General features: G+C 46.6%; 1 protein-coding gene across 1 annotated transcript in view; it reads left to right on the top strand.

Annotated features, from left to right (window-relative positions):
* LOC119394368 (irregular chiasm C-roughest protein) overlaps positions 1–17,200 on the top strand; it is a 38,123-nt gene that overhangs the window by 5,418 nt on the left and 15,505 nt on the right. The window contains exons 4-6 of the mRNA XM_037661671.2: positions 3,130–3,236; positions 7,373–7,580; positions 13,509–13,623. Coding sequence (XP_037517599.1) covers positions 3,130–3,236; positions 7,373–7,580; positions 13,509–13,623 — 430 coding nt within the window. The remainder of the gene's footprint in view (positions 1–3,129; positions 3,237–7,372; positions 7,581–13,508; positions 13,624–17,200) is intronic.

Raw genomic sequence — 17,200 nt, 5'->3', positions numbered from 1 at the left:
AGCAGTCGTACATACTACGAGAAAAAAATTAACAATTTCCAGGATGAGCTCGGGTTGTTTCCAGCGTACATGCGAAAGCATCGTTGGAATGACATTACATGAAGACAATCTTACGGTTATAATAGCAAATGATCAATATTAATTCTCGTTCAGCCCTATTAGCCCTGCGTTATCGAGCCCTGGTAGTGTGCGAGTAAATGCGGTACGATAATGTATACGTGTCCGAAAAGATAAGGAAGAAAATAAAAAAAAATTACCGGTGAGCGCGCGAACGAGACCGAAGCATCGAATTACGAGATTCACGCGCAGTTTTCTAAAACGCATGGTAGGCTGTAGGTAAGGAAAATCGGGGTACTACACGTCAAAAAAGCCTAGTGTTCGTTTGAGATCATATCGTTGGAGCTTAAACAAAGGGCAGACTCATCATTCGTTATATCTTACGCGCATGCGCATTTCTGTTCAGTTCACGGATACTTGCGTGCCAGTACAAGCCACCCGCACTCATTGCTGTTTTTCTTTGTTTTTATTTCTTCCGTCGGAGGTCTTTCCCAGAATCAATCATTCATTTGGCTGTTCGATGAGAACCGCTGCGGCTGCTTCGTGCGGGCTTTGTTCTTCTTCTTCATTCTTTTTTCTTATTAGGGTGGGGGGGGGTTGAGTAGTTAAGATCGCTTGTTTATTCAGCATGGCTGTTTCGTGCTTTTATTGGTACTATGTCCCGAGGGATGATCGACGAGCGTCTTGTTACAGACTGAATCTTCTCTTGGTTTATAGGTTTCACCGTAAGTATAATTATGTTGCAATTCTGAAGTGGATACACCACCAAAATGTTTCTGTCGGTTTTGTAGCAGCTTGTTATACGGACAGCTGACCCTGTTCTCGATTGTAAAGAGGCGTGCGGGAAGCATCGCTGCTCTGACAGCCCTTTCCTGTTTTCTGTTCTATTCTGTTTGTTCACACTAACTGTACACTCGTTCGTTTCCTATTCTTGTTTTTTTTTGCTATATCTTGTCTATTATTCTCCCTTTTCCCCTCATCACCAGTAAGGAGCCAATGGAGAACTTGCTTGGTTAACCTCCCCTATCTATCTTATCTATATCTATCTATCTATCTATCTATCTATCTATCTATCTATCTATCTATCTATCTATCTATCTATCTATCTATCTAATCTATCTATCTATCTATCTATCTATCTATCTATCTATCTATCTATCTATCTATCTATCTATCTATCTATCTATCTATCATCTATCTATCTATCTATCTATCTATCTATCTATCTATCTATCTATCTATCTATCTATCTATCTATCTATCTATCTATCTATCTATCTATCTATCTATCTATCTATCTATCTATCTATCTATCTATCTATCTATCTATCTATCTATCTATCTATCTATCTCGCTGGGTCAAAGCCAATACCGGCTACACTCCACGCTTAACCTGGTCAAATATTCACGCTAACACCGGAACTTCGTACTTAATGCCTCTTAAGTTGCGTCACAATTCGTTTCTCGGTTGCGTTTGAAACAGGATACAGATCACGCTGTCGGCCGTTCACGGTCTGCTGTCGATTTGAAAGTCGCGTTTTCAGTTCACGATATTTTTGTTTGCTCAGTTGTTTGGATAACAAACGAAGCACAGGAACGGGTAATGTTTTTTTCATGATTCGATGCATTAAGCAGCAACAATATTTTCCGTTGCAAATAGCTTATTGCAGAGAGAGTGATGTAAAGAACACCCTTTATTTTGATGTATTATGCAGCAATTAATTAATTAATTGGAAAACTGAACAGATAAAAAAAAGAGCATTGCAATAGGAAGCTCACTTATGAGTGTCACCTTTTCGCCGAATGTTCGCACTCACTTCTCGCCACTTCATACACAATTGCACGTCGCTGCTTATCACAAACGCTTGTGTCTTCTCATGTCTTGACCACAGCAACACTTTGGTTAATTGGAGCGGTGTGTCCTATACAAAAAAAAAATATTTTATGCCACTTCAGCTCGAAGCCTGTGCATTAATGTATTCATGTGTTAATGTATTCGTTAATGTATTCATTAATGTATTCATGTGTATAAGGATTCTGTGTGAAGTTATCTTTCTGGGTCAATTTCGTATAAAAATGACTGTTCAAATTTAACGCTGCCTAACCGTTCCTCCGCAGAATAGTTAGTAGACAGTTGTCTTACTATATTCTGGATATCCGAAGTAATTGGACCTGGAACTTATTAAAGGGACACTAAAGGCAAATATTAAGTCGACGTTGATTGTTGAAATAGCGTTCCAGAAATCTCGTGGTGCTTGTTTCGTACCAAGGAAATGCTTATTTTGAAAGAAAATCACATTTTAGTAGTCCGCACTGCGTTAGTGCGCTTCAAATCACCCGCCTGAACGGGCCTTCTGACGTAGCAGTTGCCGTGCCCAACGTTGCCCGCCTTTACTGCCCGGCCGCCGACGCTACGGTTTCTTGCGCAACAGCGGACATCAACCTTGCCAAGACGCAGCCACGGGCCCCTTCGAGACTGTATAGTTCACTGTAAAGGGGCTTAGCTTGGCCAGCAGCAGCAGTAGAGTATCAACAGTGCGAAAATAGCGGGAGCCAACCACACGCAGCAGTACGCGATACCGAAACTACCACTGAGACGCCCAGCTCAACAACACGGAACTTTTGAACCACTCGCGCCGTTCCCCATGGTAACGCCATGAGGTTCTTTTCTCCATGAATCAAAGAGAAACGAACAAGCAGCATTTTATTACGTCTTGTGATGCACGGAAGGTTCTTTTTTTTTATCGCAGCTAGTTTGATTACTAGTGGTTAATTGTACTCGGAACTCTTGACGTCATCGGGATTATTTCCAAAATGTCCCACTCGTGGCGCACATCGTGTCCTACATTTACCTCAGTTTCTCGATTAGTAGAGCACTGCTGTTGACACTACTCATGCTTTAGACGTTCTCACACATTGACCTTTCACTCTTACATAAATTATTTGCCTTTAGTGGCCCTTAAAAAGCACTGTACACTCTATCTGTTATGTTATTAGCGACTTAATAAACGTGAACAATCAGAATCATGCAATTGTTTTTAATTTCGGCACTTGTTCTTGCCACCGTTGCAGTACCCCCGGAACCCCCAAAGATCGTTCAAGGCGAGTTTCTGAAGACGACAGCCGGCATGACCGTCGAGCTGACCTGCGAGTCTCATGCCGGAAAGCCACCCGCAGAGGTAAGAATCGCTCATTTCAATGAGCCCGACTGAAAATGGTAGGTTGTGCGAGTATGTTGATGCTAATGTCGTTGAAACAGTGCGTTTTAATAGACGAGGGACAGAAAGCGGAATATAACAGGACATGCGCTGAGTTCAGTTCGTGACCTGTGCACTCCTCTTCTTGTCCCTCGTCTACTAACACGCTGTTTCAACTTAATGAGCCTCACCACCATGTGAATGTTAGCCTCGGCAAGGGTCTTCGACGCGTGCTGGTCGTTCTCTTGTAGTAAGCTTTGCCACAGTACAGTAAGGCTGTGCGGTGAAACATAGGCAATTTATAATGGTGAAGCAATAAAACTTACCGAGCGTGGAAAGGAGGCGTAGACGATTCAGCTAAGTAAAGCTTAATTGATTTCCTACTCCTAATTGTCTGATGTATTCATTTGGTTGTGCTTAACAAAGAAACGAGCCCCTCAAAAAATTCTCCTTATTTCGTTCATTCGTAGCGAAGGCCTCGGCTCGCATACTTGATGCCTTTAAGTATCGTGCGGGAATTTGTTGGTCAGCTGACACAGCGTGCAAAAATCACGAGCCACATGACGCCCCTTGGCAGAAAAAAGGTGTTCCACACTCGCCGCCTTCTCTACGAGTGGCGCTGGATAACACTCCTATGGGTTACACGCACAGAAATACCCAACAAAAGTGAACGGGCGAACGCCCTCCGTCGTAGCTCAAGTGGTAGAAAATCGGGCGTCTAATTCGAAGGTTGTGGGTTCGGATCCCAGCGTTGAAAGGGTGTCCTTTTCGTCGAATTTAATTCCTTTCAACGTATGCCATAATTAATGCACTACAGTTAAAAAACAACAAATGATGTCCCCTATTTCTTCCTTGCCTTAATTGTCTGCTGGATTAATTTGGGTGCGTCTAACAAAGAATCGCACCTCTTGAACAATGCCACTTCTTTCATTCATTTGCATATAGCCACGAAGCGGAAGTAAGTCCTACATAAACGCTCACTTGTGCACCGAATCTAAGGGGCAACAACCTCCGTTCAGCCAGCGCACGTCACACATAGTACCACGTTGAGCATTAAACACAAGAAATCCACACTCGCTACCGCAGTTCTCCCAGCGTGGCATCTATAAAGGGACGATTGATGAGCAAGAGCATAAACGTCGGCAGTACTACGCAAAATATAAACCCGAACTCGCTATCGCAAGCCCGTTCGCTATAGTTTTATGGCTTGTTTTCCCGGTTTTAGCTCGGACCTGACAAAAAACGGGGAAGCAGCGTGGTATTGTTTCGACACTGTGCGTAAATACATGTACAAATGCCCCGCGCGTCATCTATCAGCCAGCCTGGGTTGCATTTTACGCCACATACGCCGCGTGTTTTCACAATCGTGCAGCACACCACAGTACCGCGCAGATCACCAAGACTCTTTTTCTCTCCCTATCTTTTTCCCCCCGTCGTTTTAGTGTTCTTCTTTTATTCCGACGTATATAGTACATTGTGAAGAGATTCGCGGCCGCACCGGCGTGTTTCGATGGCAACCACATTTGTCATGTAATCAATCGCGTCCCCACTCACCCTTCCCGAAGTATTTCTTCACGTTGGCGACCCGGCACCTGGCGTGGACAAGACATAGAACACCGTACGCACGCGCGATTATGGCGAGGTGAAAAAAAAGGCAAAGTAATCTGTAAACAAACGAGCCGTCGCGACATCAAAAAAAAAGAAAGAAAATGAAAGCGAAAAGATTGCGAGCGATCACAAAAGGGTGTGTAGTGTCGGTCGTCGTATCTGCACACAGCCTTTCACGGCGATGTCTGTTCGTCCTATGCCGGTATTTCGCAGCGCTATTGTGTCGCGATAAATTTATCCCTTTTTTTTTTCTTTCTCTCTCCCCCTCTACCAACTATCTGACTCCCTCATTTTTTTTTTCTTGAGGAATCGTGAAGAGGGCGGGCAAGCGCGTGCGATTCACTCACACGTACAAATTAGTTCGCGTGTCTTTCAGTCTCGATATTTAGCGGGTTTTTTTTTTCTTCTGTTACACTACACCGCCGCCCTTTCTGCGTGCCTGGAGGCGACACACCGATTCCCGTGCGTGCTTGCGTGCGTTCGATTTCGCGGGGTTCAAAACGCGTGGTGGTGCACACGCGGTCGTGCCTGCCGCCGACGCAGCCCGCTGCATCGGGGCGAGCACGTAGACACTTCAGCGCCCGCGTCGCCCGTTTCGGGCCGACGAACGGGGTGGGGAAAATCGGGAAGTGGGAGGAGAGGGGCCCAGACAGACAGACAGACAGACCTACGTAGGGAAAGCAGTAGTGAGGAAAAGAGAGAGAGGGGGGGATGGAAGAGTGAGAAACGGCGCCGGCCGTCGGAAAAGGGAATGTGAAATATGCGCGAGCAATCACGGTAATGCGTGGAAAGCGATGCCTTTTTTCCGCTTCAGGCAAATCGATCGTCGGCGCGCGAATCCCCGAAATAATCAAGAAAGAACAATCGGGTATAGAAAATAGAGGGGAAGAGAGAAAGAAATAAGGGAAGAGGCGCCTCTTCGGAGCTCAATCGCAGCGTGTACGGACGCGTTCCGCGGCAGTGGGTCCGCTTGTCTCGTCTTCGGCCCCTGTCGTCGTCTCTTCCAGACCGGTATATATGTGGAATCAGATGAAAGAAACGAGGCAGCGCTGGCAAAGAGGCTGAAATGCAGTAATGCCTATGAGTCGCTTCGTTTTCGCGGGGGGCGCGACTTTCTAGTCGAAGCGTGTTGGAGTGTGAACGCGAGCTCGCGCCTCCCTTTAAGCTTGTATGCACTTCCGCCTTCGATTTTTACCCCGCAGCCTCAGAAACGGCGAAGTGTTCCTTGTGGTCGTGGGCTTCGATACGTGGCGAAAACTTTTTCGCATCGTAGAAGAAGGAAGGGAGAGGAGGAGACGTTCGAAATAGATGGAATCCCCAGGGCTAACTCCTGTGCCCTAGGCGAGAGCTGAACTTTTTCGCGGCGTCGTGAACTTTAACCGCATTGTCTCGGCGCCTGTAACCGCGTCGACATCTCGCCTCGATTCGGTTGCCTGTGTCTTTTTCTTTCTTAGCGCGCTTTCTTAAAAGGTGGCGCTGTGTTTCGGTGAACCTTGAAGCGTGGCGGGGGATATTAAGAAGCGGCAACAGCGATCTCTTCCCGGACTGCGCCCGGGCCATTCGAGTCGGGGTGTTATGGCGACATTCCGCGGCCAGGCAGTCTTTTCCTCCCCGGAAAGAACTTTGTTCCAAACAGAAGCCAACTCTCCTTGTCTTCTAGGTGATGTGGCTTAAGTCGCGTTTTTTTTTTTTTCGTCTAAGCAGCTTAGTTTTGCTAAACGAGCACTGAAGTTGCAACATCAAATCGATTTGCACTATTGAAGCTTTGTTTTAACGTTCCATACTTTTATTCGCTCAGCGGGGGGGGGGGGGGGGACAGTGGAACGCGAATGAAGAAAACGAAGGCTTAGCTTATTTTTCACGAACTTCGCGCCAAAACCTGAGACGTTGTGACGTCACTGAATTCAAAGTTGTCTTTTTGCCTCGTACCTTTGTGTGTTTTTGTGGTGTGGCGTGGGCGATTCGCCTTGCGGCAGGAAAGGTTTAAGAAAGTTATAGCTTTAAGGCTTATTGAGTGCAGTTCGGCTTTGCCGGTCAGCCATTATTCAGTCTAAGGCACAATTTTAGCATTGTAACAACTGATAATGAGTAAAAGCAAAGTGATAAAAAAAACAGGAAGAAACGATTTTGATAACTTTTCTTTTTTAACGTGCACCTAACCCTAAGTACGCGGGACGTTTTCTGCGTTACGCTTCCATTTAAATGCAGCCACTGTAGTCGGGAATCGAACCCGCGTTTTCGTGCCTAGCATGTACCAAGTTCCCTAGAGGAACATCGCGCCTAAACTTCGGTGACGTTGGGACATCACTGAATTCGAGGTCCTTTTGTCTTCTTTGTGCGTTTGTGTCTGGGGGGAGGGGAGTCGCCTTGCAGCAGAAAAGGTTTGGGAAATTTCTAGCCCGATTGAGTGTAGTTCTGCTTTGCCGGTCAACCATTAGTTCGCTGCTTCCCTAAGAGGGACGTGACTCTGTCATGGTTCTAACCCCGTTCTTCTCGTCTCGTCAACGCAGCTTACTTGGCTCGACGGCAGCGGAAACGTGGTGACCAGCGGCGTCGAGTACAAGACGGAGCCCCTGTCGGACGGCAAACGCGCCAACGCGGCGCTCACCTGGACGTTCAGCCCGAGCCGCGAGCACGACGGCAAGACGTTCACCTGCCGCTCCGAGAACAAGGCGCTCAAGCAGCCCATGCTCGCCACCATTCGCATGGAAGTCAAGTGTGAGTATGACTTTCTAACTGCCGCGCCCCTCTTTCCTCTGATCACACCCGAACTTTTAAACCTCATTCTCGAGAGTATGCACTTCGTCGAGGATTAAAAATTAATTGCGAGAAGGTGGGGCTAATTTCACGTTATTTCGTTGTCGCGCTTAAAAAACTCGGAACTGCTTTTCTTTTTGTTCATTTTGCGCAGGTGGTTATAGACCAATAGATATATTGTCATGTGAGGACTGTGATGTTGTGTGCTCCCCCTCTTTTTTTTATCTCTCTTTCTCATGACCAGGGTTTGGGGACAGGTGCACGTAGCGCCATTTCTTGTTGGTGACAGCGGTAGCCTGCCGTAACTGAATGGGAAATGGGTGAAAAAAGAAATCATTTCTGAGAAAAAAAAAGCTAGTTATCAAAAACGACTCCCGGTTCTATGCAGTAGATACTTATTTGAACATTCTGTTAAAATTACAGCATCGCACTACAAACCGCGTGGCTTCCCAGAGTGTTTATTATTTTAGGATGGGGCCCATTTTTTTCTAATATGCGGTGTTCAATTGTCTTGGAAAGCCACACGCTTTGTAGTGTGATAGTGCAATTTTGCCAAAATGTTCCAGTAGGTCTCTGCTGCGAAAACCCGGAGTCGTTTTTGATAATAGCTTTTTTCAAAAGGTATGATTTCTTTCCCGCCTATTTCCCATTAAGTTATGGCAGGATGTCGTTGCTGACGCCGAGAGATGGCACCGCGTACAGATGTCCCCAAATCCTGGGAATGTTCTGTATACCTCTTTCAAACTCCCATATCCCTTTCCCCAATGCAGGGCAGTAGACCAGTTATTCTAGACTGGTTAACATCCCCGTCTTTGCACACTCTCCTGTTCTCTCCTTCATGAAACGATACACTTTTCCCTGCATTCCATAGCCGTGTTCTAGACGAACAACATTTTCCTGTTCTATAATTACGGTACTGATGATGATGACAATTATGACAATGATAATACGACCATCTACTTTTCTTTTCCTTTTCTGAAGCGATGCGTGTACACGTTCGCGCGAGAATTACCTGGCTAATTTACCTCGTTTTTCTTTCGTTTTTATTTTCTCAAAATCGTGAATCAATTGCGATTTGTCTAGCGGTGCACGCTACCCAAAATAAATCGTTCTAACTAACTCCTTTTATTGCATCGGATTTTTTTTTCTGGACATGGGAAACATGATTCGACTATCCTATATAATTCCCTTTGAACGACGACTGACCTGTTTTAGAAGCCGGTAACCCCTTTCGCGGTGAGAGCCGAGGAGTCTTATTTCGACATGATACGTGCTGTGGAAAACGTATTAAGAACAAGAGGTCATGCTGTGGCATCGTAGAGGGATCATCTCATTTGGTTCATCCACCCTCTATCTTTATTTCTTAAATTTTTTATTCGCTCAAACGATAGACAAACGCATAGCGTGCCTTGAGTGACCCACACTACAAAAGACACACAGTACTGCGGACAGCTTACTTCGCTGATGGCCTTTTGAGTCAAATTCGCTTAATCGAATTTTGAGGATATGCGTTCGATCGCATAAATATAAAGTGGGATTCGTCTCGGGGGAAGGCCCGGAGTTGCGAAGGAATAACTCCTCACTTTTTATGAAATTCGGAAAAAAAAATATCCCATACCGAAGCTAAGCGGTTATTGAACGAGCTGTGCTCTCAAAAAAAAAAAAAGAAGAAAACGATGGCGAAATAAAGTCAGAAAGAAACATACAGCGTGAAAGAGCGCAGTTGGATTCGACCAAATGCGTTCGCTTTGATTCGATTACCTTTCCGAGTCTTTGAAGATACCTGCTTGATCTCATTTTCTATCTTTCTTTGCTTACAAGCCTTTCTTTTTTTTTTTCATTGCGAGCTTTGTAACACTGTGTGGCACCGTTCAATGCCTCTACGAGAGGGAAGCACAGTCGAGGGTTGCCGCAGACACGAATAAAGCTGGGGCCCAGTGCGCATTACAGTAGCGAGAGAAGTAGTACGGCGTTCTTTTTTTTTTTTTTCGGGCTGACGTTCCTCTTTTCTCTCTCTCCCCTTTTCTCATCGAAGAAAGTCAGCTGTGTGGGCAAGCCACTTCTCTATAAGCAAGCTTATCGGCGTTGGCCATCGCAGTCGGCGCGAAATAAGAACGAAACGCGCAAGGCACGACGGGAATTCCAATTTACTCGGAACCTACACTTTTTTCACGCAGCCTGTCAAGTTCGAGGCTTTCTTTCTTTCTTTCTTTCTTTCTTTCTTTCTTTCTTTCTTTCTTTCTTTCTTTCTTTCTTTCTTTCTTTCTTTCTTTCTTTCTTTTCGAATAAGCGATCTTCTCGGTGTAAGCGCAGGTTTTGCTGCTACACCTTTCCGAGCTCTTCCTGTTATACTGCTTACCTGTTGACCGACGCGGGCGACTCGCCTCGCACACAGTATTTGCGTTGGCTTTCATTGTGTATATTTGCTGCGACACCTAACCACAGCTGTCGTACCCACTGTTTTTTACTTTGTATTTCGCTCACCACTTTCCTGTCATGCGGTTCACCTGTTTCCTCGCAAATCTTGCGCGTATTCCTTCCCTGAATATCTTTAATGTAGTCGCCTGAGAATATATATATACACACACAGTTCGCGTACTATGCGCTGGAGGAGTATAAGGCGTGCGGTTTTCACCAAAGTGAGTTTTCTCAATCCTCGCGATATCTCGAAAAATTCTCAAGTGCGACAAAAGGAAAGAAAAAAAGAAAAGCAGGGGCTGCTTATACAGAGTATATTGTACCTCTCGACACCAGTTCAGTGAAAGTCATCACATGTGCCCAACTTTTAGATAGTTCGGCGATGCAGTTACTTTTACAAACATGGCCGGTGGAGCGTCTTCATTCGATTTCGCGTTCGCCGCCCCTCCATTATTCGTCGTGGATGGCACGTCGCGGTCATTCAAAACCGCGGCGTGTCCGTTCCGAAACGCCAGGCGTCTCGCCGTAGTGCATTATACCAACGCCGCGATTCGTTGCATTCCAAATCACGCGCTAGTGTGCGCGTTTGTAACTTAAATATACTCGACGGCGTTATAACGAGCTCTCTTTATTGTGATTTGACTTTACTATACCCTGCGTCATTTTGTTTTACTTTCATTAATGTATTCTCTCCCCGCTGCGCTCTATCTGATGCACCTTTCTGCGACGTTATGTTAGGCTTAACATTTATCCGCTTAACTAATTTTAGTTACGGTTGTTAATGTGACCGTTCCTCGTTTTTTCTCTTCTGTGTTTGTGAATGTTTTTTCGTTGTAATTCCCGAATGAGCAGTAAGCGCTGCTTATGAAGACCGACGTCCCCCTAGCATCGTGTGTTTAAAATTAACTGTCGGGGGGTGGCTTTTAAGCCTTCGGAGTTACCTACGCCGTTAACGCAGCGCTGGTTTGTAGTGACAGGTTAGTGAACTTAACTCTCGCCGTTAGCTGAAACAAATTCAGCAACGTCCTGGTAGGCGTGCGCAGTTTCCTCTATTAACGAAGAGGGAAGGGAGGAGGCAGGCGAATTTCACCCCCCCCCCCCCCGTTGGGCGAGTCCGAAAGGAAACAAGCTCTGCAATGGATGCATAAATGAAAATGAAGCGATGACGCGCTTCTCAGGGCTGCCCGTCATTGGTCCGCAACTTTCCGGGGGCAAAGGTGGGGAAGTAAAGAGTTCTTGTACAGCAACGTCAAGGGTCCTCGGCCGCCATTTCCTTCAAAAAGCATTGTGGCCATAACCTTGCACATTAAACAACGACTTGATAGGTCCGTCTGAGCTAATATATCGGGAAGAATTGGCGCTCCTTTTAGATGAATAGACGGGGAGGGGGGGTAGTTGAGGGGGGAGGCCTGCTATTTCCTGCTTAAAAAAAATCACAGCATATCCACGGAGTGAATGATGATGAGTGGGCGAAGCTGCGGAGGTTCATCGGTAAACCGTGAATCTTCCGTGAATTCTGCCCAGTACATCATCACCGACGTAAGATCGGGCGCGTTTATACTAAAGGTTCGATGAGTTATGACGACTTGCAGCTCACTTTAATTTTACATGTACGCTGTGAATTTTCATTGTTTAGAAAACCATTGCTTTAGAAAACATCTGGCGTATTTCGTTAAGCAGCGGGCGTCTTTTCGCTTTGCTTTAGAAACATCTGGCGTTCTTTCGTTTTGCTTTTACAAAACATCTGGCGTCTTTCGTTGGTTTATTTCATCAATCAACGGCGTTTTGAACAAAATTTTTATTGTTTAATCACGCACAGGAGAAATCTCACCAGGCACTACCTTGGAGGCATAGAGTTTCTTACAATAATACCTAGAGTGGAATCTGGCGCTAGTGTCTACGCGGACTCCTTGAGCGGCGCTTCAACCACCATGGGAATGATGGGAGGTACAGGCTTCGGATTTGCTTCGGATGGATTAGGCTCTTGAGATTCGCGACGCTTGTTTGCCGAATGTAAAACAAAAGCGATATGAAGTTATTTCCAATTAAAACTTGCTTCATTCTTTTGCACGTAAAACTTATTGCAAAAAGTCTGCGCGACCGTGATATGGAACTGAAACGTGGACAAATTTGACCACCAGGGTATGCATTGCTCTGCATTTGCGTTCCAGATTTGGCATCACAATATAATGAATTATTTTCTTTACAACACTTAAAACAAACACGCTTGTTTTTCCCTCGAAAGTACGCATTATCTATTTATAGAAATAACAGTACTGTATTGAGTGAGAAGCACTTAACGTATCGTCTGCTGCGATGCCAGGTGCGTCTGTCCAAGTGGTCTGCCTCCAACGCTTCTCTCGTTTTGTTGTGAAGTGAAGTCAGAGAAGTCAGAGGAGCGTGACGGTGCGTCTACTTAGCTTCGCCGTCGTTTCGAAGCTGATTTGAACGTGTTTTGGTAAGACGCGCTTATCAAACAAACGTGAACTCGATGCAGTTTGCTGCAGTGACATGGAACGCTACATCTGTGCGCAGCGGTGAGTGCACGACGCTTTGCTGAAACTGTCAAATACAACCTGTAAAGCTGAAGCGTCGCAGCAAACCAAGAAATCTAGCGGTCTTCAGCCTCTTTGTACAACAAAGGCGCTGCTTGAGTGCTTTGAAACGCACCCCACTACCCAGGCCTTGCGAAGAACGAAACTGAAACTGTAGAAAAAGATCCGTAGACAGTTCGCTAGCTAACGCTATCCAATCCGAAGCCTGTACTTCCCATCATTCCCATGGTGGTTGAACGATCGCAGCGCCAGTTTCCTCTCTAGGTTATTGTATGAAACTCTATGCTTGGAGGTAAACAATGTCTGCTAATGGGAATGAGAGACAGAAGAAGTCGGCTTTTAGCTAACACTTACACTTCTACTTCTACTAACGTTTCCTACTGGAACATTCCAATGGCTGCTAATGGGGAATGAGAGACAGAAGAATTCGGCTTTTAGTTAACGCGCACGCTGCGAATTTTTTATTGTTCAACAACGCACAGGAAAAATCTCCCACCGGCACCACCTTGGAGGTCAAAGCGTAAGACTGGTTACGCACTACGACTACTACGACTACGACTACGAGGGACGAACGGGTGCCGCCTTAAGGAGCTTCGCCCCTAAAAGGGTTGAGGCTTCTCCGTTAAGAACAGACTGCCTTGACATATATTTGTGCTTAGCGCAGAAACTTATGGAGAAGGGGCAGACACATTTGCTGGTGTGTACAACCCCCTCATCGCAAGTTTCTGCGCTAAACCAGCAAAGCCAGAAGTCCCCCCGTCCCCCGCTGCTCTTCCTTGACGTTCGCTGTCAGATCGTTCATATCTTACCGGGAGGTCAGTCATGCGGTCTCTCTCTTTATTTTTGTTTTTTTTGCGTTTCGACGCCAAGTTGCAACCGTCTTCCAAGGTTGCTTAATCGTGTATTGCCTCTGCAGATCCTCCGGAGATCACCTTGACGGTGGAGTCGGACAAGATATCGGAGTTCGACGACGTTCGCTTCCACTGTCAGGCAACGGCCAACCCGTCTGATATCGTCTACAAGTGGTACAGGTGAGACACGCTTCTGCCTTTGACGGCGGCGATTAGGGAGCAATCTATTACTCCTTTCACCGGAGAGGGAATCGATACACTTCTCGTATTTTTTTTTTTTTTTTGAGAGCGACCGATCGACAAACTTGCATTAAGAGTTGACGCCAGGTATGGTCGATTCCCTTCTCTCTTTTTTTCACGACACGGGTTATCCTCTTTTTTCTTTCTTTTTTTTTCTTTGAGGAAGCTGCAGTTTATTGTTCTCGCATCGTCGCGGGCTTTCCGTCGTTCTTTGATGGCCATCTTGATTGCGTGCAATAGGCGTTACTAAACTCGAGATAAACGGCCACGCGCGCGTTATCGGACAAGGAATCGACCAGCTTATCTTGCGCTGCTGCCCGAGTTTTCACTTACGGCGTCTTATTCTTAAATACGTGGAACGTAAAAGCTTCGCGAATGAAGACGACAGACACGCACGCGCGCACGGCAACGTATTGACGACAAGAAGGGTTTCGAGCTTATTGTTAACACGTGCGCATACGCAAGCCGTAAGACAACGGCACCGCGCGCGAACTGTCCGACGCACTTCACCGCCTTCACGAAAGAAAGGGGCCTTCGCCGCAAGCGATTTTCATCACAGCTAGCGCCCCCCCCCCCCTACTCCCTCCCACATTATATTCTCTCGTTCTCTTGTCTTCTCATCCACGCGCTATCTGCGGCAAACGACTCGGGAGCTCAACGCAGTGCACAGTGGATTTCGCAAAAGAAGATATCCCGCGGCGCATGCGAACACACACACGCACAGTCCCGCACTTCACGGGGTCGCATACGCGTACCGTACGCACGGCCGAGTGGAGCGGGGCGTTGACTTTTTCCTGAGCGGCGTTAATAGTTTATATATGGGTCCGCTCTCTTGTTTCTTTCTTGTCGCTCCTTCCCGGTGAAACCCTTCCAAAAGCGCAGCAGCAAGCTGCTGCGCCCCGCAGAGCAGAAAGAGAGAGCCTATCTTAATGACAGAGACGTGCTTTGAAATATTCAAAAGTGTCGCTCCGTCTCGTTCCCGAAGCGAAAGGTGCCTTCTTGCCCTTATCCACGGCCGCGCTGCGCTGCGAATGCGTGAGCAGCAGCGCGCCGCGTAGCATTCGGGAGAACAGCGATTCCCTAGGAGAGATGTGAGGAGGAGGGGGAAGGGACAGAGGGGGAGCAAGGGTTGCTGCTTTTGCGCACGCAACACAGGTTGTGCCGTTGAGGTTGGCGAGTGGGTCGGGCGGGCACTGAGTATAGGCATTCGTCGCCGTGTCTGGAATGCAAGATGCAAAAAAGCTTTGCGCAGGCCAGACGCGTTCGTTGCTGCCTCGTTGCGTGTACCACACAGATAGTACGAAGAAGCGCTCCATATATGCCGAGTCATCGCTATACGCCCGTGTGTATGCGTGTTTCGCGCGAAGCGAGAAGCCAGAGTATCAGTGCGATAGAGACAAAGCAAAACAACAGCTCGATCTCGAAATGTGGCAACTTTCGACATGCGCGCCCCGCTGAAGTTGGCGGCATAATGGTGCGTCGGCGGCGCGCGCAGTGCATGACTATGGGCCCCGTGGTGATCTAATGACCGCGAGAAGCCATTTCCCCTCGCCCCCGTGTCCTGTTGGCTTAAAAAAAAAAGCAAGGAAAGGAGGAACTTGGTAACGAATATGTAACAGTGGCTGATGGGAGTAGACCGACGAAATACGCAGATGTAGCGGCAAGTTCATTCTGGTGTACTCGCAAGCGTTTTGGGTGCTGCTATCATTCTCAGGTGTTAGACACAATATTAATGAGAACTAACAGACAATAACGCCAAGGAAAGTATAGGGGATAATATTTGTAGTAGTTAGGATACAAGTGTATCCGAATTAGGTACAAGTGGATACAAGTGTATCATTCTCAGGGACACTTGTCATAAACCTTTCGAAATGTCTTCTTACGCCCATTGTTTTTTTTTTTTTAGTTTTACTTCTTCGACAGAGCAAAGAACTGATAATGTGCATCTAGAAAATGGGAGCTCGAACAATCCGTTTTAATTGACCGAGCCGGATCTGGTCTTGGATTAATTTGATATTAATTAGTTTGAACAGGTACATGTTAGCTACCTTATAATCGGATGGTGAAACTTGACGCGTTAATTGTACTCTTACAAAATTATGAGGGCGTAATATGCTGTAGCTGAAGCCTCATTTCAGTGTATATGTACCACCACATGGCTGCAGTTTTTGCGCAAATTGTACAAATTTATTGACCATGAGATTACTCCGTGATGTCGACACGAGATTTTGTTTCTGACACTGGCGCTTATTAGCAGTGTATCAGGTTCTTGGATATTTACATTTACAACCTTCAAATCTCAAGTTCTCGCCATTCCGAATCTTAGATCCGCATCTCTCCCGCGTCGATTGTAGTGACCGCTGAATGTTGGCAAGATCAACGTGACCTCACGTGACGTTGCTTAGTTCTCTTATTGACGAACCGTTTTTTTTTTTTATGCTTTCCATGGCAGTAAAAATGGCCCAGTATGTACAGAATCACGCTTATGAAACGACTGTCCTTGTGGGCGTACATCCGGAAACTCACAAAGCAGCCTAGATGTTAAAGAAAGAGTACGTACTGGTTTTCAAGATGACAAAAGGACGTCTGGCAGCAGTGTGTCTGCACTATGTCTGCGATCGCCACCCGTTACACTTTTCGATAGCAAATAAATTAATTCGATATAGAAAACAATTCACTCGTGTCACTTTTCAAGTATAGTTTTTCGTGGTCTGCACGAAGAGGACCAATCAAATTAGCACTGAAAACTCAGCTAGTTGGTACGCATCCATCTTTTAAGCGCTGGTCCTGACCATTTCTTAATGTTCATCCCCGTCTATGTGGGCGCTGCACCAAACAAAATGTGACGGACCAATCACGTTTACCTTAGTGTGGCAGAAATGCGCGGTGCTTTCACAGGTTGCTTTCAAGACAGTTCCACAGTAAATAGACAAGTTCTCTCTCTCTCTTTCTCTCTATATCTCTCCGTCTATGTTGCCGTCTACAGAAAACAGAATGAAAGAGGCAAGAAGGGATCATCTTTTCGGCGGCACTCTTGGCGTGCACACATCACGTGCACACTTCACTGCCTCTTTCGATGTCGGAACCCCTTTAGACGTCTACTTTCGCATCTCATTTCTCCCCCCCCCCCCTTCCCCCTCTCTCTCTCTCCTGGCTTGTCAGCGTAAGAGTCGCTCGCGACGGGCGAGCAATAACCCGAGCGTCATGCCGTCACAGGACTGCCGAACGAGAAAGCTCTCCACCCGTAAAAGAGGATAGCGAGGATAGGAGTTATATATCTATATATATACACGACCTGATCCTCTCGCACCTCCGCCGTCAGCGCCTGTTCGTACACGGCCGCAGAGTCGGGGCAAAACGGAATCGAGCTCTGGCGTATATCGAAGTCGGCAACAACAAATCGCGTCTCATTCCGTTTCCCTCGTTTTCTCCCGTCCGAGCCCCTTTTCATTATCGCACCTCGGGGATCGGCGGACGAATGAGCCAGCTGCCCGGGCTCGAAAAAGCCCCGCGCTGC

Source organism: Rhipicephalus sanguineus, chromosome 5, assembly GCF_013339695.2.
Source record: "Rhipicephalus sanguineus isolate Rsan-2018 chromosome 5, BIME_Rsan_1.4, whole genome shotgun sequence".
NCBI classification, from domain to species: domain Eukaryota; kingdom Metazoa; phylum Arthropoda; class Arachnida; order Ixodida; family Ixodidae; genus Rhipicephalus; species Rhipicephalus sanguineus.
Note: the sequence above shows the minus strand (reverse complement) of the source record. Positions and strands in the feature narration are given on the sequence as shown.